This window comes from Pteronotus mesoamericanus, unplaced genomic scaffold (assembly GCF_021234165.1).
Source record: "Pteronotus mesoamericanus isolate MK-2021 breed Mesoamerican mustached bat unplaced genomic scaffold, CSHL_Meso_final contig_78, whole genome shotgun sequence".
Taxonomy (NCBI): domain Eukaryota; kingdom Metazoa; phylum Chordata; class Mammalia; order Chiroptera; family Mormoopidae; genus Pteronotus; species Pteronotus mesoamericanus.
This window is the reverse complement of record NW_026555258.1, coordinates 3,034,786-3,057,413: the sequence shown is the minus strand read 5'-3', so window position 1 is coordinate 3,057,413 and position 22,628 is coordinate 3,034,786. Positions and strand designations below refer to the sequence as shown.

The window sequence follows — 22,628 nt, the reverse complement described above, 5'->3', positions numbered from 1 at the left end:
CACACCCCCTGCCCCCCTGCCCTGCCCCGCAGCGGCCGCCCTCCTTGCCCACCTCTGCCTGTCCCCTGGAGGGCTGAGCCCCTCGGCCGCCACCCTCCCAGGCACCCAGCAGGCACAGCGACACCGCTGTAGCAGGTGAGCACTTGCTGAGGGCCCAGCGCTGAGCTCCAGGTCACTGACCCTCAGACTCACTGTCCCCGTGTCACAGGCGGGAAACAGCAAACACTGGCAAGGGGCAGCCTTGGGCTGAACCCGGGCCCCGTCCGCTGCAGCCTGGGTGTCCGTCCACCAGGGCGGACAGCGTCTGGGTCAAACCCCCTCCACTGACGGGGTCGTGGAAGCACCACTTCCTGCCCTGGGGACTTGGGGACACAAGACAGCTCCATGCAACCAGACGGGGTCGCCGTAGGAGCTGGGGCATTGTGCAGAGGAGGAAAACCAGGTGATGATCTGGGGACAGCGGCTTCAGGGTGGGGGGGCAGACTATGCGTGCCCGGCCTTGGCCACCAAGCCTCTGTAGGGCCACAGGGGACATGCCTGGCCCCGGGAAGACAGTCACACAAAGCAGCACTCTGGGGCCAGCCCAGGCCCAGCCACCGGATGGAGTTAAACTGCAATTTAGACAATGAAGGGCCGGTGGCTTCCTGAGCCTAATGCAATCGAACAAGCTGCTGAGCTTCGCCGGAGACGCCCGCTCGCCCCCTGGACGCGGCCTCTCATGTCCTGCCCAGTGGCCTCTGTCACACACGTCAGTGACCATTTGCCCCGCCACCCGTCAGCCGCGCCGCCCCTGTGCACAGGAACATGACTGGCCGTCCCAGAGGCGCCAGGAGCCGCGCGGGCGCTGCTGTGTTGTGCTCCTGCCCTGACCCCGCGCTTACTCGGCTCTGGTTTCTCCGTCTCCCCATTTCCTGCCTTCGTAGCCACTTCCCTCCCTCTCCTGGGCTTCTGGGCCCGCTCTCCTTCCTGGCCCCTCCTCCTGTTGCCTTCCTCCTTGCTCTTTCTGATTCCCCCCATACCTGTGGGGGTCCGGGCATCGGAGGAGGGGTGCTGCCCGGGGATGGGGCTCCTGGCTCCTCGGGCACCAGCCGCCCCGCTCCGCTCCCTGCTCTGCCGCATCGGCTCCCAGCCTCTCGGCTCCGTCTCTGACTCGGGACCTGCCCAACCTCTCGCAGTGATGGACAGAGGAGGGCTCAGGGGTCCCCTGCGGCAGGACAGGGAAAAGCGCCACCCAGGTCACAGCGCTCCTCCTGTGCCAGGAGCTCGTCTCACACGCCGGCACCCCCACGGGGCCAGCCCGGAGGAGGGAGGCCAATGCAGAAAGAAACCGAGGAGCTTCTGTTTTCAAAGGAGGAGACGTGACGGAGCCGTGTCCGGCCGCTCCCAGCCCCTGCCCTACGAGCCCCGGATGCCCCCGGAGCGCGAGCCCTTCGTTCTGGGCCGGGCATCGTGCACGTCCTCGCCCCACCTGGAACCCGAGTTCCCGTGGCTGCAGGGCCCTCACGAAACACGCTACCCATCACACCGCAGAAACCACGAGAAAGAGAATAGGCGCGCAAACACCGGGGTCAGAGGGCGTGTTTCACCGTTTCCGGGGTGCCCTCGGGACTCTGGAAGCTCCGCTGCTGGACTCGCAGAGCAGGCCGCGTGCCGGGTGCCGCCGGCTGCAGCCCAGCCCTGGCCCTGACCGCCGAGCACCGCGGCCACCACCCGCACGCTGCTCAGCTCCTCCCTGGCGGGAAACAGCTGAGAGCCAAGTGCTGATGGGCCTAATCTCAGAGACACGGTGTCCCCTTCTACCGACATGAAGAGTGAGGCTCTGCGAGGGGAAGAGCTGGCCCTGGAGGGAGGGGGACCCGGGTCCGCCCAGGGCTGCCTGAACCTCTCCTCCTCACGGCTGCGCGGGGACACCTCCTGGGGACCCCTCGCCGCCGGGCCCCACCCCAGCCGGTCCCTTCTTCCCACTGATGGGCGCCTTTCTTCCCCTTCACGGCACTGTCCACACTCCAGTTAAGGACCTAATTGGGCCATTAGCTGTTCAATGTCCCTCTTCCCTAGCAAAATGTGACCCCATTCGAACTATGCCTGTCAGGTCCCCTGGCGCGTCCCCAGAGCCCAGCATGGTGCCTGGCACCAAGTGTGCGGCCGGCAGTTGCCTGTGGGGCGAACGAGGAAGTGGGTGAATGAATGAGTGACGGAGAAACGTACAAGCCTCCAAACCGAACACTCCGGCGCCCAGCACCCCCGGGACCACCATCTGGGTCCGCATGCCGGGGGCCGGCAGAGGCGGCTGCCTCCGTCCACAGCGGCCTCGAGCGCCCAGCCCCTGGAGGGTCTTTGTCTGCCTCGAGCCGGGTCTCGATGCTGCCGATCCCCCGCCCCACCCCTCCCCCCCAGCCCCATTATGAAAGGAAAAAGCACTTCCAAAAAACTTGAACCTGTCACAGTGATGGATAACCTAAATGAACTCTCCCCGCTCGCGAACAGATGTCGAGGCTGAACTCTGTCAGAAATAATTAAACACCTTTCACATGGAAAAGCTGCAGGCAGGCGCGGACGCTCCTTGGGCTGGGTCACCGCCACCGAGCAAGCTGGCTCCTACCCCGCTCAGCCAGCCCCGGGCACCGCCCCAGCCACTGGGTAGCTCAGCCGGGCGCAGGGCCTTTACGGGGTCGTGAGCCCCAGAGGGATCGAGAAAAGGAGAAGACCCCTCCCGCACGGCAGCGCATCCTGGTGGGCCGGCCGACCCCAGCAGACGCAGGCTGCCGTCCCCCTCCGCGCTCCCCCGGTCTCTGTGACCAGTGGTTGCCATGGGTAGCCAGGGTCCAGAGAGGAGGGCCCGCAGACAGCTGGCGGGTGGCCTTTCAGCAGGACGTTGATACCGTGCCACCAGCCAGCTCAGAGAGCTGGGCCGGCCGCTGAACCTCTCTGAGCCTCAGTTTCCCGTCTGAAAATGGAGCCCCCGAGGGTGGCTGCCAACGTAAGCTTCTACGGTCCCAAGTTCATGGCTCAAGGAGCCCTGTGGGAGGGGCCGGGGGCTCTTGGGGGTGGCAGACCCCAAAGCCAGAGTGAGCTGTGAGGGAGCGGCTCCCATTCCCCTCTGGGGGGTGAGACGTGAACCCTTGGTCCCCCCCATGAGTGAAGGGGCGCTGGGCTGGGGGCAGCACCCCCCCGCCCGGTGGCGTCGGGCTCACGTGCCCTTCACCAGGCGCGCCGGGGTCTTCAGAGGAGAGCGAGCAGCCGGGGCGGGGGGGCAGCAGTGTGCCGGGTCTGCGTGCTCGGGACCCCAGGGTCAGCCAGGCCTGGGTCGCGTGGCCGCCCTGTCACTCCGCACCTGTCGGGGGCTTGGCCTGTCCAAGGCCTGCATCCTCCTCCCTGAAGCGGGACAGCAATGATGCCCCCCCACCCCCGGCAGGACGGCTGGGAGGGTCGCCGGACGCGCCTGTGTGTGAGGGTCAGCAGGTGCCAGGCCCTGTTAAGGTGCCGGGAAATGGCAGCTGCCATGAGGGTAGTCCTGGGGACCGCCCGCTCCCTCGCTCCTCCCTCCCTCACGCATCCACTCGTTCCTTCGTTCGTTCCTTCGTTCCTTCGTTCCTTCGTTCACAAATCTTACTGAGCACCTTCGCTCCAGTCCTCATTCTCAGCGCCAGCATATGCTTCTGCTTGGGGGCTGCTGGGGACAAACAGTGAGTCGGACAGACGGGCAGACGGGCGGACAGGTGACTGCACAGGCCCACGGCTCGATGGGGGAAGTCTGGAGACGCTTCCCTGCCCAGGCGTCCCGCGTTGGCAGCCTCCAGTGGTGGAGAGACACCAAGCTGAGCTGGCGACTCGGGCTGGGGGGCGGGGCGATGGTTACGGTGACCGTCCTATCAGCCCACCCCCACGACCCCGGCCCGGGCCGGCCCACCTGCTCACGGGCCTTTTGCAGAAACAACCTCGAGCTCTTCCCGGGGGGGGGGGGGGGCAGACGCCTGGCTGGCCGAGCGCAGCCCTGCTATCGGCCCGCTGGGCAGCGGAATTATTAATAGCTCCGCCTTCTGCTCTCAACAGTGACCCAGTCTGAGGCACACATCCTACAGCCACCTGATAGTAAGCCAAGGAAAGGAGATGTTTTATCCTTCCTAACAGAAGGCTCCAGTGATAACGGCCCAGACGCAAAGGGGCGAGAGCTCCACGCGTTTATGGCGGCGCCAGGAATCGTGGTGGATGGCTGGATGTTGCCCGTCAAGAATGGCTTACATACATGACCTTAACCAGATACAGAGAGGACCCCTGAGGTGGTGACATGTTGCACAGCCACATGTGCTTCAGTCTGTACTTACTGACACGCCACTAACATAGCAATGACGGAAAGAACCTGCGCTGTTTGGGTGGAGGCGGCCGTGCGCGGTCACAGGCGTGTGGGCTCAAGGGCAGGTGTCGGGAGGTGGGCCCCGCGCAGCAGCCGCAGCAGCAGTGGGCGTCCCGGGGGTGGGGTGGAGGCTGAGTCCTCCTTTCTCTGACGCTCTTTTCTGCACTGAGTTTTCACAAGGAGTTCAGCAAGGCTCTTCTTTTCAGTGTTTTTAAAGCATGGGGGCTCAGCACGCCTCCTGGGACTCGTCCCAGGTGCTTGTCCTGTTCCTCCGACGGTTCCCGAACGCTCCCGAACGCTCCCAGGCTGCCAGGCCCCCGCCTCCGGTTTCCGGTATTTGGGGTCCCGTAGGTGCAACAGCCAGAAGCTGACTCTCTGTCCCAGCGGTGACAGCAGCTGATTGGCCGAGCCCCCATCTCCACGGCCAAGTGGAGATCACTCCGCCATTGGGGGTGTTGCCCAAGCATCGCGAGGTCTCCACTTTCACCCGGCCCCCAACCACAGGGTCGAGAGATGCCCCGACATTACATAGCCACTCAGTCACTAAAGTAAGAACAAATTGACTCTCTTCGTTCGGCTTTCCGTTTCAGCCCCACTGCTTTAGAATAATGGCCCGAGCTATTAAGCTAACAGTCTGATTTACAAGCTCCTGTGCTCCGCTCAGGCTCCTGTCTCTGCGGACACCCGCCCTGCCTCGCCCCGCGGGCCCCGGCTCCCTGACAGAAGGGGCGACGGCGGGGAAATCGCAGTCAGCCAAGCGGACACCCAGAGCCGCAGCTGATTAGTGAGAGACGCAGAATCTGAGGAGAGGATTTTCTTTCCCACCTTTAAGCTCGTTACAAAGCACAGCTGCCTGCAAAGTTAACTCTGCCAAGCCCAGGGTGGCTCAGGGCGCGCCCGCCCCTCGGCGGCCACCTCTGCCAAGGGCTCGGTCTGTTCCAGTGAAGACAGGCCCTTGCTGCCCAGGCGCGTCCAGCCCCAGAGTCCCTCCTGGCAGACCCAGGGACAGAACCGCGGAAAACTGTAACAATAGGAAATTGTAACCCACCCCACCCACCGTTCTTTTGACATTGTTTCTGTAAGTGCGGACTCTGACTACTGTGTAGCTTATAGATGAACAGCGTGTTTACCTAAGAATCCCAGCTTCAAAAGATACAGGCATCCCAGCTCCGGGAGATTTGCTGACCTTCGACCGCGGAGCCAGAATGACAGAAAGCCAGGGTGACGGTTAGTCAGCATGACTAAGCCAAGAGGACGCGCCCCGGGCTGTCACTTGCCTTGTCGGAATGACCTGTGCTGGTCGGCACAGGGAGAACTTTGCAACCCCCTCCCTCGATCTCTTTGTCCTGTTCCCTCTCCCTCCTTAGAAACACCTCTGCCTGCCCTGAGAGGTGGAGGTGGGCTTTGTGGCATGAGACCCCACCTTCCAGGGCATGGGCTCTGGGACGTGGGCCCCCCATCTTCCAGGGGGCCGGCGCCGGCGAAGAAACCACTCTCCTTTCCATCGGCACCCGCCTCTCAGCGCCGGTTGTTGTAGCGGCAGGCGGCCGGACCCGCGTTCGGTTGCAGGAAGGGCAGCTGCCAGGTCGGCTGCCTCTCCCTGAGCCCCCTCCCTGGCGGTGTATTTTAAAACCCCCGTCGCTCCATGGCATCGGGATAAGGCCATCGTGTTGCTGCGTAGGACACGGAGCGGAGGAGGGGAGAGTGCACACGCAGAGACGCGGCAACGGGGAGAATGATTCAGAGGTCCCGATGGAGTCGACATTTCTCCCCGATGTGCAGGCCCCCGTTATCATTCGGATCAGCACGCAGCCGGGGAGCGGGAGGGGGCTTAATTGGCTTTGCATCACCCGGCCCCTTGGAGGTACAGAATTTTTAGGCACCTGCTCACAAGGTGACATCACTGCTCAAATACTGGCAAGTCCCAAATCGCCAGAGCTGAAGCTCTGGGGATGGGGACAAAGCAGCAAAGTTCCTGAAAAGTCATCTGGAGAAACTGGAGGAGCCCGGGCCCCGGGGGCGGGGGGCGGGGGGCGGGGGCCGGCGTCTTCGCTGGGGCCGGCGTCGTGGCGGCTGCGGGAGCTGGCACTTCTTACAGGACCGGTCCCCGAATCCCTCCAGCACCGGGGGTTTTCAGTGTCGTCCTGAAAGCTCTTCTCCCCCACCGGGCGTGAGATTATTTCATATTTTGTGCTGAACATCAACCAGAAAATAGCGAAAGTCGGCTTGTTGGGGCATCAGCTATGTATTTCTAATCTCCGGAGAGAGCGAGAATCTCATGCTGAAATCTGGGTGCCGACAGGACTGTGCACCTCCGGCTTCTTCCGCCAGCGCCTCCCCAGAGAGTAAGTCCGCGGTACCAGCGAGAATCCCCTGGCCTCGCCGAGGGGCTCGGGCTCACTCTGGGCGGCTTGTTCAGTATCGCCCACAATCCCTCCTTTCCACGTGTCCCCGTGGGTCAGCTTCTGTCCCCGGGCCCCGGCGCCGCTGGTGTGGCGGGACCCAAGGCGGCCGAGCGCGTGGCCAGCTGCGGGCCCCAGCGGACACACCGCACTTGATTCACTCACGTAAATTCGAGGTTCGTTCAAACTGAGGTTTGTCAAAAGTGTGAGTGAGGTGAACCAAGAGGCCCCTTCCTTTCCTCAAAAGGTCTTGGGCCAGGATGCCTTGCAGTGAAGCCCAAACAGAAGTGGGGCGTTCGGCGGCCAGAGCGGACGGGCCGCAGGGGCAGGAAGGGCATCCGGGAAGCGACTCGGGGCCGGCAGCTGGCAGCCACAGTCACAGCGCCAACCGAGCACCGGCTCTGTGCCAGGCCGGGCGCCGTGACGGACGACCTCCTTCCTGTCCGCACGCGCAGTGACCCGATGCGGCAGAGGAAAGCCACGCTGTCTCAGAGATGAGGAAGCCAGGGACTGGAGGCCTCAAGTCAGTGCCCTGGCTCACAGCTTACGAGACGCAAAGAGCAGCTGGGGGCCTGCTCCCTCCGGCTGCCGCCTCCAGGCCTCGGGCCAATAAATACTGAGGACCTGCGCCCGAGGTCGGGGGCCAGCGGGGGCCAAATGCACGGCCGAAGAAGGAAAACGGACGGCGGTCAGGAACGCGGGCTTTTATAGGTGTCCAGAGGGTCATGGCCAGCGCTGCTCCGGCTGATTTAAGCCTTTGCAATAAACCCAACTTTCCCCGCCCTGAACGCCTTCAGACCCCTCTAAAACCCCGGAGCGTCTTTTAAAGTGTAGTTTGGCCCCAAGGCTAAAGAGGAAAGACTCCATTGATCGGGTTAGGGGTTGCCGTGTCAAAAGGCAGCGGGCGGAGGTGGGGCACAGAGGGAGGGCTGCGCCCGTAAGCTTGGAAGCCGCACACGCTCCTGCCCCAGACGGACTCCTGCAGGTGCATCGGAAAGCGGGGACCGGGGGAAAGTCAAGGAGCAATCGTCTCTGGGTTGGACGAGCTGGTTCTCAAACCTGGCTGTGCCTGGGGGTCCTGTGGGGAGAGGTTTGCCCCGCCCCCCAATCCCAGGGCCCCGCCCGGAACCCTGCTCCAGTGGGTCCGGGCTGGCCGCCCAGCCATTTTCAGTGAGCAGCTCACCCCACGCCCCGGGTCCCTGCCGGCTCCCTCACACTGTGGCAGTTGATGTGGGCGTTTCTTGTGGCAGGAGGCACATGCTTGCACATGTTTGGCAGGAAGTGCGCTGGGCTGCAAAGGGAAGCAAGAACCCGAACTCTGGCCTCCCTCCGCTCAGGCGCTCGAGCAGCAGAGCCCGGCTGATGTGTCAGCAGCAGGCGCTCGCCTCTCTCCGCTCCGAGGCTGGGAGTCCGAGACCAGGGCGCTGCCTGGGTGGGTTCTGGTGGGGCAACGTTCACTGGCTTTCAGGAGGCCATCTGCTCATGGGGAGGGGGTGGGGGAAGGGATCGGGGGAGAGAGAGACAGTGTCTCTTCTGATAGGGGCACTAGTCCCGTGACAGGCCCCACCTTCCCGGCTCGGGCACCTATTCACCCCCCAAGGCCCCGCCTCCAAACACCAGCACATTGTGGGGTGTGGCTTTAGGAGGACACAGTTTGGTCCAAATCTGCCTCCTCTTACCTTCCTCCTCTGGGTCGCGTTTCTCCTCTGGAACCCCGTGGAGCCGTCTGCTTCCTCTTCTAAATGAGAACCCCGAAAGTCCCCGGGGTCCAACACTGTGTCCTCGCGGACGCTAGATTCCCGGCTGTCCCTGGGGGCGGCGAGTCCCGGACGTCGGATGGAGCGCGCCCACCGCGCAGCGGCAGTGGGTCACCCAGAGGCCGTGGCCTCAGCCCTCAGTGCTGCGTTCTCTGCTTTCATCCACAGTCACAGAAAAGTTGTCACCTTCAACTGTCTTTCCACATATTTTTGAAGAAAATCGTGGTTGAGGCGCCCATCAGCGCCACTTGAGTCATTTAATACCAGCATCTCTGTGAATATCCCCTTCTTGGCGGCACCTGCAGGGAAGCGTCACTGTCGGATTTGCAGGCTACTAATAATGGCAACGACGGCAGCCCCCACGTCTTCAATACCCCGTGTGCCTGTCACGGGGCCAGGAGCCAGGCCGCGACCCGTCGGGCGGGGAGTACGACGCCACCTTCTCTGCAGAAAGTCTCTGCTTTGTGAAACACTGAATATCTTATTTCACATCATGTAAAATTCATTAGGTCCCTTCCAATCATTTGTAAGGAGATGAGGTACTAATATTGAAAACACATCTTCCATTTAGAAGTTAAACTGAGCAAATCAGATAGAGAGGAGCTTTAAGACGCATGGGTCTCAGATGCATTTCCAAGGGCTCTGCGGCCTTATCCCAGGCTCCTAACCCACCCATCCACCCACCATCCAGCCACCCATTTATCTGTCCATCCATCCACCCATCAGTCCACCCATCCGTCCGCCCACCCACCCACCATCCATCCACCACCCACCCGTCTGTCTGTCTATTTGTCTATCCAGCCAAGATTTGTTGAGTGTCTACAGGGTGTCCCTCACAGTAGAGTTACCCCAAGACCTTTGAAGGCCTCCTGTCTGCTGACATTTCCCCAGAACAGGGTCCAGACTATGACATGAACATCCTCGCGGTCTAGCTGAGGACACGTAACTCTAATACTCTTACTTATGACTTCACAGGGTTAGCCTCGTCAATTAGACAAAGGTTCTGCTTCTTCTTAAAACACACCGGGAAAAATCCTTCCTGCTCATTATTCCAATAAGAGAAAAGGGGGAAGAGAACACCAAACCGCTCCACGTGCACCCCACCCCAATGGGCCAGGGACACCAAACATCCGAGTGTGTCCCCAGCGTCCCCGGCAGTAACCCAGGAGTTGTTCAAAAGCCTGTATGAATAAGCTATAAGGCGCTGATGGGCACTGTACGGATGGCCCAGCAAAGGACTTAATTTGCAGCCGAGCACAAAATCAAAGACTCTGTCAACCGAGGAGCCGTGTGCCCGGATAACCACCTGGCGCTGCCTGAGGAAGCATTGCCAGGTAAATTTCCAGTGAAGGTAATTAACGAGTCACCATTGTCTAAATTCAGCAGCCAAGTTTGGGGCACTGGAACCGGACGCTCACCAGGGACCCGGTGTCCCCCCCCCCCAGCCTGGCCCTTCATCAGGCCGAGCAGTGGAGGCTTGTGAGGGGATCGCTGGCGTGTCCCCCTTAGTCCCCGACAACGCCCCTCCAGCCCCACGCGCTCCTGTGGCTGTTGCCTTGTCGCAGAAGCGGCAGGCAGCAAATGAGATGGCTGCTTGTGGGACAGGGGTGAGATTAATATACAAATATATAGACCTCTCTGAGAGCTGGCAAGCGCCGATTAATATTTATCAAGTACCCACGGCGCTCCTGATACCAAGAAGCGACGCGCAAAACATAGAGCCCCTGCATCGGGGAGCCTACATCCGATTCAAAAGCCGCACAGGGAGAGATGCTCCGCGAGCTCAGGGGCCCCGCCCTGGAGGGAGAGCCCAGCGGGCGCCTGGGTCACGGTCAGAGCGAGTGGCCTCCTCTTACTGAAAGGCACACCCAGGCGTCATCGGCCCGTGGCCTGCCCTGAGGAGCAGCACCGAGCCACCAGTCCATGTCACTGGGGGCTGTCCCATCCAGGAAGCCCCTCCAAGGACCTCATCAACACATCTCCATGAATTCCCTCCTTAGCCCTCACTTGTGCTTAAAATAAGTCCCCCTCTCCCACTCAAGGAGACGAGTCTGCCACGGCCCTCTGCATCCGGCTGTCTCTGGGTGGGGTGGGCAGGGTGAGTGCCCGGCTGGTCCGTCCCGTGTCCCCGTCCCCGCCGAAGAACAGCACCAAGCAGAGCGCCCCCACCTGGGCTCTGAAAAGGAATCGGGCCTCGTCCTGGCAGCTCTGCTTGTCACCGCGTTTGTTGACAACCCCATTGGAAACAGCCCTCACTGCCGCTGTGAAGTCTCGTCCCCTCTCCCAACTCAGTCCTTGCTCAGACAGGTTTTGAAAGGCGAAAAATCTGGAAAACACAGACACTCGCCCGCCCCCAGCCCCTCACGGAAGGAGAGAGGCGGCGGCCGGGGTGAGCGGGGCTGACGGGCCTGCTCACCTGGCCCTGCGGTGCACCGCCTCCAATTAAATCAAAATGGTTTGTTTTTAATGGTCTTTTACACTGACAAGTGGGCGATCATTTTGGGCCCACTAGCTGTCAGGGAACTGAGGCAAATCCTCCGTTGATAATGCCCAATGCTTCCAATTAGGAGCTGAGGCCGCTCCTGGCGCGCTAACGATTCCCCAGCCGCCCCCCAGGCCCCTTCGGCGCTGGCTGCTTCTTCTTGCCTCTGCCGCAAATTACTGACACCAAACGGAAGGCCCCGTCTCCTCGCCACGCCAGGCCCGGGCCCTGTTGGGCTTAATGAGCCGATGGAAGTTTCGCGGCTCCGGCGCTAAATTCTTTTCTTGTTTGACAGCTGCTCGGCTAAGGCGAGTGTTGACCTTATAAAAGATTTAGTGTTTCTCATTATTTTCTGTCAAGCTTCACAAGTGATGGCTCCGCGGTTATCATTTGCATCCCGGGGTGCGTGTGTGCGTGCGTGTGCGTGTGCGTGTGTGTGTGTGTGTGTTGGACCGGGGCTCCGAGGCAGAGAGGGGGAAGCGGGGCACCGGGAAGGGGTCCTTCTCTCTCCTCTTGCATTTGGCTCCCGCAAAGCGGCTTCCAGTGCGGCACGCACCTGGGGCGGAGGTGTTTCAAAGGGAAGCCAAGAAGCAAAGCCCCAATGATAGACGGATTGATGGCCTCCAGGCTTCCGTGCGGTGTCTCGGCGGAAGCCTGGGGGAAAACCCAAGGCTCCCAGGAGCCTGCCGGACAGCAGCCCGGCCGTGCGGGGCCAAAGGCCGGCTAGGCCCGCGCCGGCGCCCAGGCCGGTGCCCAGCCGCACCCGAGGTGTCCCCACCGGGGCCCCGCTGTGAGCCACCGCCAGCCAGCCCCTCCCTCTGCTCTGCTTCCTGCATGAGGATGCAACGGTTTTCAAAAGCAGGACCACTTACTCAAGAGTGGACCACGTTGCCGTCCCCTAAGACGACTTGGTCCCTGCACCCAGGCCCTACCGGGGTCGCTGTCCAAGTAAAAAGACTCCAAGGAGCCCGTGTGGACTCCTGGGCCCGTCTCCTGTGCGCCTCTCAGTCCACGGGTTTCAGTCTCCACATTCCTCCTGGTCACCTACCCGCTGGCATCCCAGCTGCGGTGACCCCTGGTGGCCCGAGGGGGCGGGAGAGCGAAGGGCAGATGAACATGAGACGTCTTCTCGCGGGGGCTCTGTCCTCCTCCATCCCTGTTGCTGGGGAGACTCTATTTTGATGTCTGAGAGCCCGCACCTGGCACGGGCCCCGCCTGTGTGCAGGGCAGACCTGGCTAATCGGCCTCTGTGCGCTTTCTCACGAGCCTCCATTCCGCCTGAGCATCTTTTGAACAGAAATGGCGTCGGCTGCCAGTCATCCAAGAGCCGACAGGGCAGGCGAAGCCGCCACCCCACCTTAGAGGTGTCGGCAGGTACCTGAGTTCCACGTCTCTCTATGCTACCTAAAGATGATTTTTATATAAAAGGAAATAAAATATAACCCACTAAGGGGAAGCAGATAAACTGAACGTCAACAAAATTAAAAACTTGGGTGCTTCAAGTGGTAACACCAAGACAGTGAACAGACAGCCCGCAGAAGAGGAGGAAATATGGGCAAGTCACAAAGCTGATAAAGGACTGTCTGTGAATGCAAATATTACTCCTACAACTCAGTAATGAAATGTCAATAACCCAGCTTTAAAATGGGCAAAGGACATTTCTCCGAAGAAGATACACAGGTCACCAGCAAGTGCGCACAAGGCACTCGGTGTCCTGAGCCCTCAGGCAAATGTAGATCAAAACCAGTGAAATGTCACTTCACGCCCACTAGGATGACCGCGGTAGTAACTTTAAAAAGACAGACCATAACAAGCGTGGTTGGCAAGGATGTGGAGAAATCGGAAGCCTCCCCCGCTGCTGCTGAGAAGCCCGTAGCAGGTTCCCGAAAGGCTGCGTTACACAGGGAGCTCCCGTCTGGCCCTCTCCCGAGAGAAATGAAAGCCACGTCCACACGAAAACCTGAACAGGAATGTGTCTAGCAGCATTACTCCTAATAGCCCAAAAGTGGCAACAACCCAGATGTCCATCTTTAAACGGGGAGATTTTATGAATTATAGCTCAAAAAAGCTGTCAAAAAAGAAAAAGAAAAAAGGCCCAGGCCACTTGAACAAAAACAGCCCACGGGAGTCAAATTGGCGCTCGCCGCCCAATTCTGTCTTCGGAGCTTGGCAGAGGGTGATCACTGGCCACCACGAAGTGGCCTCAGATGGCAAGGGGGGGGTCTGGTGTGTCCTCAGTTTCCCCCGTTTCCAGCACGGCCCTCACTTACCTGAAACCTATTAAACTTGGAAGCTGAAGAAGCGGGAGTGGGTTTGGGGACGTTCAGACAAGCACCCTCCTCGGTGCCACCCTGCGGTTCACCTGCCGGCATCTGGCAGACAGAGTCACTGACTGGGATCCCGACCGCTGCTGCCCCGCCTTTGCTCCCCCGTGGAAGCGCCCAGGAGGCCCTGGCTTGGCTCCTGGGAATGGCAGCTCGAGTCTCGTTTTCAGAGACAGCCCCGTGGGCCCTTGCTCCCGCCCAGCGAGCTGGGGAACCCTGCAGTGGGGAGCGGTGGGGGTCAGGCCCGGCCTGCGCCGGCCTCCCGCTCAGAGCTGGGGGTCCTCGGGCCGCGCTTCACCCCCTGAGCCTCCGTCTCCCTTCTCTTAAGGTGAGGACGCCCCCCCACCTCATTCTCAGGGGGCCGTGGCCCTGCCCCCCTCAGCTGGACGGCTCCCAAAATCTCACAGTAGGACCTGTGCGGAGGCAGGAAGTTTGTTTTCCAAGCCAAGTTTGGATGTTCTTTGCAACACAGCATGTGTCAGCAGGGAGGGCCGGGGCCTGTGTCCTTGCTCTGTCTATTTTTGGACCACAGAGAAATGAGAGCCGGTAGCAGAATAACAATTTAGGGGACCAGATGTCCCGGGAGAGCCTGTCACCCTCGTTAATTAGTTCAACTCCTGAACCTGCAACATCAGAGCTCAGGGTCCAGCCCGTCGGCCAATGACGTCCTGCGCGGCTTCGTGTTGTGCCGGAGCCTCTGACCTCCAGCTGCTCCCAGCTTGACAGAAATTACTGACCTGGGACTGATCCATAATCGCCGGGCGCCCTCATTACAGAAGACAGCCCCTCAATCTTCTAAAGCAAAATCTCTCTCCCAGTCACCTGAGCACTTGTCACTTAGGGAAAAAAAACCTAAACTAAAATCTCTATAGCTGTCATTTTTTTTTTTTTTTTTTTTTTTTAGCTGTTTGGCAGGTTATTTTTTTTAATCTGGCTATTTTTTCTGAAATCCTGCCTTTTGCTCTCTCAGCCCTCAGACCTGGCCGAGACTTGGTGTCCTTTCCGGGGACCCTCCTGTGGCTGATGAGAGGGGACCAGAGAGCCAGCTGGCCCCACTGGCTCATTGAGGAGGACGCGTCGGGCACACGGGAAGCCGCTCAGCCCGTGAGCTTGCCTGGCGGAGGCTCGGTCCTCCGTGGCTGGTGCGCGCGCACACCCCTCCTCCGCGCCCGGCGGAGAGGCGCAAAGGAATCCCGCGCCCTCCTGCCTTGCAGAGCCCCGTGCTGGGCTGCCTCAGTGTCCCCGCTCAGCCGAGGCCTCCTGCTGGGGGGAGATGGAGGCAAGGCCACGGCCACCAGGCCGAAGAACACAGCCAGCGCGTCGCCTCCTGGGTCTCCGAAGCTTCCCTAGGCACTGAGAGGAACTCAAGCCCCGGGGCGGTGGGGGGCCAGGAAAAGCCGGGTGGTGGGGGAGCCGCGAGGAAATTTGGCGCCAGCCCAAGTGGCTCAGCAGCGGTTGGGAATCTTCCTCTGAGGGCACGGCCCTGCTCCAAATGGACTCATTTGCAGTTCCACCGAGTAACGGGCTCTCTGTAAACTGCGCGTGGAGGAGGGGCCCTGCGCCCTCCTCCCTGCCCCTGAGATGAAGCTGACACCAAGCTGGCTCTGTCCCCCCCTGCCCCCCCTCCTGCCGTCTCTGCCTTGTCCTTTGAGACGTTATTTGTACATTAGTCGCTCGGGGAAGCCGCCTCTGGCCCCGAAGGATGAGTTTGACGCCTGCGTGTTGTAAGGTCTTACAGAATCTGGTACTTCACTTAACGCTCGGCGCAAGTGGAATCGAATGATTAGTTGTGTCGTTGTATCTTTATCACCGTTTTCTTGGCTCTGGGGGAGCGGGGGCTTTCCGACTTCTCCCTGTGTCCCGATGCTCAGCCAGAGTCCGGCCCAGGCGGGTGCTCGGTGAGCACCCTGAGTGGAGTGAAACGCTTCACGTGTAAGTGAAGGGGCCCCGGCCGCCTCTCATCCCTGCCCATATCACGGCGCCTTCTCTAGCACAGCGCTGGCTTGTCCCGCACAGGCCTTTCCTCTTGAAAGTAGATCAGACTTTCCAAACAAGCATAAGGAGCGAAAACTCAACCAATGTTAACAAAGCGTCTGCAGCACCCTCGGCAGTCCTGGGCTCTGTCGCGCTCCACCGGGGTTTGGACGGAGCAGACCCAGGGACGCCCCTTCTTTCCGACCACCTTCCATCCTCTTTGCTAGTCGCCATCTTCAAAACCACCTCAGCCACCCTCGGCCTCCCAGACCAGCCGGCACCAGTTTTTGACTTAACTCCTTCTTGCCGAACAACAATGAGCCCCCAAAGTCGTCAGAATTATTCCACCCAGGAGGAGGCGGCTGTCAACCGCCTGGCCACCCTGCACCTGCGTGCCTCCTGCACCTGCAGGCCCACCTGCACCTGCCGGCCACCCTGCACCTGTGGACCACCTGCACCTGCGGGCCACCCTGCACCTGCGGGCCCACCTGCACCTGCGGGCCCACCTGCACCTACCTCTCTGGGCTTCTATTTCGGCCATGATGGCACTGAGCGTCTCTTAAAGCTGCAAAACCAGCACGGTGGCCACGTTCTTCTCCAGGATGTGGCAAAGCCTTCCCAAGATAAGTGGAGTGACACTCGGGACACCAGGGAAGCCGCCTTGGCTTTGGAGAAGGACCAGAACCAGACCCTTTGGATCTGCAGGCTCTGGGTTCTACCCGTACAGACCCTCATCTCTGTGGCTTCCTGGAGAACCACTTCCTGGATGAGCAGGTGAAAGTCATCAAGAACATGGGCAACACCTGGCTCACCTCTGCCGGCTGGCGGCCCCCGGCTGGGGTGGGTGGGTGTCTCTTTGGAAGGCTCCCCCTCAAGCACCGGGGAGCCCAGGGCCTTTGAGGGGCCTCTCCGCGTTTCCCTGGCATCTGGCTTCTGCCTGAGCCTCTCCCTGCCACCACTAGGCACTCTTTTAACCACCCTGGAGCCCTCTCCCATGCATTGGATCAAATGGAAACAATAACACTTTATGCAGCAAAAAACAAACAAACAAACAAAAAACCTAAAAACGCATCTGATTCCCACCGATTACTTTGGCACCAAAGAAGTTCAATTAGAGACCAGTCGCAAAAAGTAACTAACAAAAATTGCCTGGAAATGTAAAAGCATATTTATAAATAACTTAAGGACCAAAGAAGAAATCCAAACAAAATTTGGCAGAAATTAGATGAAAAGAAAACTGAACAAAAATAAATATACTGGAGACTAGCGAGATGAGATGAAAGAAAACTTAGAGGGAAATACAGTTGCTAATGCCATGTTATATAACTGTTAAGATTAGAAAAAAGAAAGATTAAAAGATAATTAGCTGAGCAGAGAACTCTAGATGCTAGAAACGAACAGGATAAACTCAAAGAAGGCAGTAAGGAAGTCCAGACCAAACTTTGACAATGAAGGGTATCAGTCAAATGAAAACTTGGCTCGTCGAAAGTAGAACAGAAAAGTGCGGATGTTTTCAAACTGGGGATTGGAACCCAAGAATCTAGGTCCGGGGCGAAGAGGGGCCCACAGTGGGCAGGGAGTGGGCCGGAGCAAAGGCCGCGAGCTGGCTGCGGGACCCGGCTCTGCCTGGGACTCCCGCCGGGCCTCGGACTTCCCATCTGTAGAATGGGAGCGCGGGATTCAATGATCTGCAAGGCCTCCCCGGCCCTGGCTGTCCGGGAATCTTGCATTCCAGCCCCATGTCTGGGGAGGGAATTACAGTCCTTGGGAGCAGCGATGACCACAAAGCTCTTGGGAAAGCTGACGGCGGCCCACCTCCCCGCCTCCTCTCCTTGACCACCCTGCCCTCCTCGCTTGCATTTCTTCTCATTCTTCCCACACAGGCCTGGGGCTGGTCCCGCTCTTCCCCTGGCTGGGGACCTCATCGTCTCTAGGACAACCCCCCTGCCCTGAGGTGGAGGTCGGGCTCCCAGAGTCTTACTGAATTGTCACAAAACAATTAATCACACGTGGAGCGTGGAGCGTGCGGAGCGGCAGCCTCCCTCACCCCCGTGCAAGGTCCCTGCGGGCAGGGGCCCTGGCCTGTCTCACTCATCAGTGTGTCCTGTCCTTTTCTGATGCGCCCCATTCAAACAGGCCCCGCGCCTGGGCCGACCTGGGTGGCTCCCCAGCCCCCGCCCCTGGCTCCCAGGGCTGCTGGCAGCGCTGCGTTCGCCTCTTATTTACCTGCATTGACCTCAGAGTGACTCGGCTCCATTCAGCAAAGCTGTCTCCTGCCAAAGCCGTTACAGTTTCTTAGCTCCAGGCGGAGACAGACTGCAGACGGCTTAATTTAGAAGCATCTCCCAAGGAATCCCTGGCTCCGCGGCTCTCATCCTTTGACTCCGGGGGTCCACAGGGTCGTGACCACGCGCAGCTTGAGGCCTGACTTGTAATTAGGCTCCTCGTGGCTGGCTGAGAGCTGCTATTTTCGGAGGAGGGAGCAAGTGTGTGGAATCGGAGCCACGCGTCCCCGGCGGTGACTTTCACATGCCTCATGTCACAGGCGTGCATCATGCGACCGCGGAGTTGGGCTCCGCAGGTCTGGGCCCTGAGTCCCACCGCCCTGGGTTCAGTCTTTGTGGCCCAGGACAGATGGCACCCCCTGCCTGGGGCCTCTGGCTCCTCATCTGTGAAATGGGGACAACAGCTGGACACTTTGAGGCTTGTGTGACGTGCACCCGGCAAATCCCAAAGCTGCTATTGCAACCCAGCTGCCGGCGGTTGCTGCCGGGGTCCCCGCTGTGGCTGCCGCACAAGCCTGACCGTGGGCGCACTCTGCGCCCCTCTCTCTGGGGGCTCCGGGGTCCTGCTTGGGCATCGGAGACTTCATGGGTACAGAAAAGACTCCTCCCAGGCGGGGAGCATGCTTTTGCTTGAGTTCAACGCCACCAGCCTCAGCAGCACCCATTGTCACCCTGCCTCTTGCAGCTGCCAGTGGCTCCCAGTGGCTCCCAGTGGCTCCCAGTGGCCACGTGGCTCCAGTCTCCGCCTCCATCTTCATGTGGCCGTGGCCGCCCCTTTGCGCTGTGTCTTCTCTCAGAAGGAGGCTCGACGGGGCGCCCACCTGCACAATTCAGACTGTTCTCGTCTCTACGTCCTCAGTTACATCTTCAGAGGCCCTTTTCCACATAAAGTCACATTCACGGGTCCTAGCGGCTAAGACACTGGATCTAAAAGGCCAGTGTGTGTGGAGACAGCAGACACATGGACCGCAGAGATACGCTGTCCCCTTAGGAGCCACTGGGGACTGGCCACCAGGGACGGAACTGTCGCCACCCCGGGTGCTACAGAAGACCGTGGCGACCGGGCAGTCCCAGCTGGCTGGGCATTCGAAGCAGGCGAGGCGCCCACAAGGCCCCCAGAGGCCGACGCGCCAGCCTTGCTGAGAACCTCGCTGCCTTCTGGGAGCCATGGGTGTGAAGGAAATCACGTCCCAGGGCAAAAATCAAGCCATCCTTGCCAGAGGGGGCGCAGAGGTGCACCCTGGAAGCCTTTAGCGTTCCGGTTATTTTTCTCTCTTCTCAGTAACATTCATGAGGCCTCTGGGAATGTTTCTGAAGCTGGAGATGAAGCTGAGAACAAGATCATGGTGTGATCCCACACGCTGAACGCCAGGCGTTGAGCCCTGGGCCTGGGGCCTTGGGCAGCGGGCGAGGGCCCTGCCCTGGGTTGCCATAACCTGGGGAGAGCCGGACACGGGCCCAGGAAATCCGGAGCCCGCGGCTGGGGCTCCGACGGCTTCCAGAAATGCTGCCACCGAGGGCCCGTGAAGGTTCGTGCTAAGGGCCGTGGAGGCCTCAGAGATGGTCCGTGCTGTTTTCTACGTTAGCGCTTGTGAGTGCGTTTTCTCCCAGCAGAGGCGGTCCACGGCTTTCCGCAGTCTCAAAGGGCCTGCATCCCTCAGAGATGAAGACCCTGGTTTCACATCTTGGAATAACTAACCAGCCTCAGCAGGAGCAGCAGCTGCAAGAGAATATTCTAGAAAGAATCCAGAACTTTGCACCTCGAGGGTGGGGCGAGGGGCGGCACCGAACCGGAGTTTGCCTGCCACACGTTCCCTGCGGGGCCAGCCGTGGCCCCAAGGCTCTGGGGCCTCAGCTGCGTGTCTGGCAAGTGGAGAAGGCCGAGCCGCATTCCTCTGGCCCCCGCACGGCCTGGCATTAGGGCTGGGCCCTGGCGTGGGGCGCGGCTCCCGGGGCCCAGGGCCAGGACCTGGGGTGTGGGTGCGGTGGCAGCGCCCCGGAGCGAGGCTGCGGACGCCGGCCTCAGGGAGCCTGGAGGCGCCATCAGCTCTGCCCTGTCCTCAGCCGGGACGTGACCAGTCCTCTGCTGTCAGGAAGCGACCGCTGGGCCGCGGGCCCTGGTTCCGGGTCATGACCTCCCCCGCGGGGGAGGCAGCCAGGCCTCTGTCCTGGGCGGCAGGGCAATTTGGAGCGCGGAGCCCAGACGTTTTCCCTCCGAGCTGCCCGCGCCCCCCCCCCCCCCCCGCCCACTCCTGCTCCATTGTCCCTCCCTCCCTCCCGGTCCCCCTTCCCTCGCCAGTCCTCCTCGAAGCTGCCCGCGGCCTCGTGGGCCTCGCGGACCCCCCGGACTCCTGACAAGGGGCCATGGCCCTCCTGGGACACGGGTCCTGCTTTATCCCAAAGACACAGCAGAGCAAACCCAGAAGGAAGCTGCCTGGCAGCCCTCCCCCTGGGCCCCCTGGTGGACGGGGCTCCGCCGGCTCCGGGGCCAGCGCACGCTGCCCCTCAGCCCCTGCTCCTCCTTCGATCGGGAAGTGTCCCCCGAAGTGTCTGCCCCAGAATGGCCCCCCAGCTCCGGGAGGTGGAGCTCAGGCCGTGTGTGCTCACTGTACCACCCCCGACCCCAGCCACTCGGACGATGGCGATGAGGGAGCTGCATAATTAGTCAGTGTGGCTCCCCTTCTAGGTCAGAGCTCCGCGCGGGGCAGGGCTCTCCTGCTGTTGCTGTGTCCCCGGTGAGGGGGGGCGGGGAGGGGCGGGGAGAGGAGGAAGGGGCGGAGGGGGTAAATAAAGAAGCCAGCCAACCCCTTCCTATCCCCCCTGCCTGCCCTAGGTTACCCTAAAGGAGACAGCTGTTGTAGGGGGGTGTTGTCACCCCTGGGGGAGATGTAACAAATCCAGGAGGGGGAGGGGCTCTCCCTCACCCAGCTTCCGGAGAAGGGGTCTCGGCTGAAACAGCAACAGCAGACAATGTTGCCGGCCGGGGCCCCCCGCACCTGGGACCTGTCTGTCTCCAGCGCCTGGGATCCGTCTCCCTCACCGGCGTGGGCCTGGGGGCTCCTGGGCGGCTGCCCCCGCAGGCGGGGAGCAGGGTCGTCCCCCCACAGGAGCATGAGCGGCAGTGGCAGGGGCGGCTTGTCGGGGGTGGGTGGCAGGGCAGCAGCGCGTGCAGGGCGACGCTGGCTGCGGGGGCACTGCCCGGCGTCTGCGGCCATCGCCACGGGACGCTCATCGCGCCACACGGCCCCCCCGCAGCGAGCTCCTTGGCCTCTGCCAGCTCCTTCATCACTACAGGTTCAGGTTGGGCAGGCCAGCGAGAGAAAGGGCGGGGAGCCCCCAGGCGGGGGCGCTGGCCGCTCATGCCCGCTGACTCGCTCTTCCCTCCATCCGCAGGTGGGCCCCCACCTGGACACCTTCCCCACCGAGGCTGATCGCCAGAACGCTTTTAAAGCCCACCAGGAAGAGCGCGCCGTGCGCCAGGGGACCCTGCGGATGGGCAACTACACCCGCCCCTGAGGCCTCGGGGGACCCAGTAGAAAATTCCGGGGAGACTCCCTTCCTTGCCCCAACTTACATTAGACACTCTCCTATTTCAATGTGGGTTCTGCTTCCGCAAGGACCTCAGCTCCAGGTCATAGGTTAACTTTTCTTGCTAAGAGTGCCCCCTCTTTAGGATCGCCGACACTAGCTCACCATGGCCCAACACCCCTCTACCCAGGCCGCCCACCCTCTCCTCTCAAGCCCCCGCCCAAGAGGGTGCAACCCAGTCACCGGGCAGATTTCAGCCTCCAGGCTGAGGCTTGTCCCCGAGGCCCTGCCCTGTCCGCTAGGCATTAAGAACAGCCCGCGTCCCTCCTGCACGCGACAAGGGTGTGCTCTGAAGCCTGCAGCCTGTATTCCAAACCTGCATGTTAATTGCTCTTTTGGGGGATGCCTGATGTCGCCCCATGGCAGTGCTACCTCCCTGGGACCTCTGAGGGCAGGAAGACCCCCTCCGAGGGCCGCCCCGTGGTGGTCAGGCCGGCCATCGGGGGTTTCACCACCAACGCTGACCCTGGAGGTCCACCCTTAGAAAGCACCTTCCGGGCGAGCGGCCGGCGGGGCGGGCCCCGGCCGAGGAGCTTCTCAGCCAAACCCCCGGCGGCGCTCACCTCCCCCTCTCTGCCTGTTCTTTGGCTTCTCCCCACAAATTCACTACAGATCTACTTTAAATTAAAACGCGATTGTCACCCTCCTCTTGCGTCTTTATCTGAGCACCAGCAAAGCCGTGACTGGAGGGAGAACGAAGGTCAAAGTCCTACGAGGAGGCAGCCGCTACCCCGGGGAGACCCCAGGCACGCGGTCTCCCTCCCCGGCGCCCAACAGCGCCACCCAGAGCCCCGCTCCCCGCCGCGTCCCCCACTCCCATTCCGCCCCTGGTTCGAGACTCACTCGCCCCGCTGCTGCCTCACGGCCGCTCCGGCGCCTGGTCTCCGCCTCAAACCAACATGGCCAAGCCAGCACGTGACTTTCCCCACCAAACCTGCTTCTCCCTCCATTTCTCCCGCCACATAAATGAGACCCCTGTGGACCCAGCTGTTGAGGCCAAAACCTGCCGGTGCCCCGTTTCCCTCTCCTCTGACGCGCGCTCCATCAGTGAGCCTGTGGGAGTCCCTTCCTGGCACATCCTGGCTCACCTCGCCCTCTGGGGGCTCTGCCTTGTCTCCCAGGGAATTGCAGTCGCTCCTTCACCCGCTCCAGGCGTCACCCTCACGCCCGCCTCCGCGAAGCAGCCCCTCAGCGCCCCGGTGGCTCCCCTCCGGCCTGAGGTGAGGCCCACACTCCTGGCCAGCTGGGGCCCCACGTGGGACCACCGGGACCATCCCTCTGGCTTCAGCCCCGCTCTGCTGCCCGACCCCACGGCCCACAGCCCCTCACTCCTGCCCTAGGTCTTCTGCTTGCTGTTCCCTCTGCCTGAGACACCTGGGCCCCAGATGGTCGCCTGTCTGCCCCTTATTGTCATTCAGATCTTAGCTCAGAAGTCAAGTCCCTGACTCAGAGACTCAAAAGG

The 22,628-nt window shown here is 61.2% G+C and overlaps 1 protein-coding gene across 1 annotated transcript in view; it reads left to right on the top strand.

The window, feature by feature from the left end:
- The window catches only part of CFAP77 (cilia and flagella associated protein 77), a 106,067-nt gene extending 84,973 nt beyond the window's left edge, over positions 1-21,094 (top strand). Inside the window, 1 exon segment of the mRNA XM_054584824.1 lies at positions 20,972-21,094. Within this exon segment, the coding sequence (XP_054440799.1) occupies positions 20,972-21,094 (123 nt within the window).
- Positions 21,095-22,628: the final 1,534 nt, after the last annotated feature.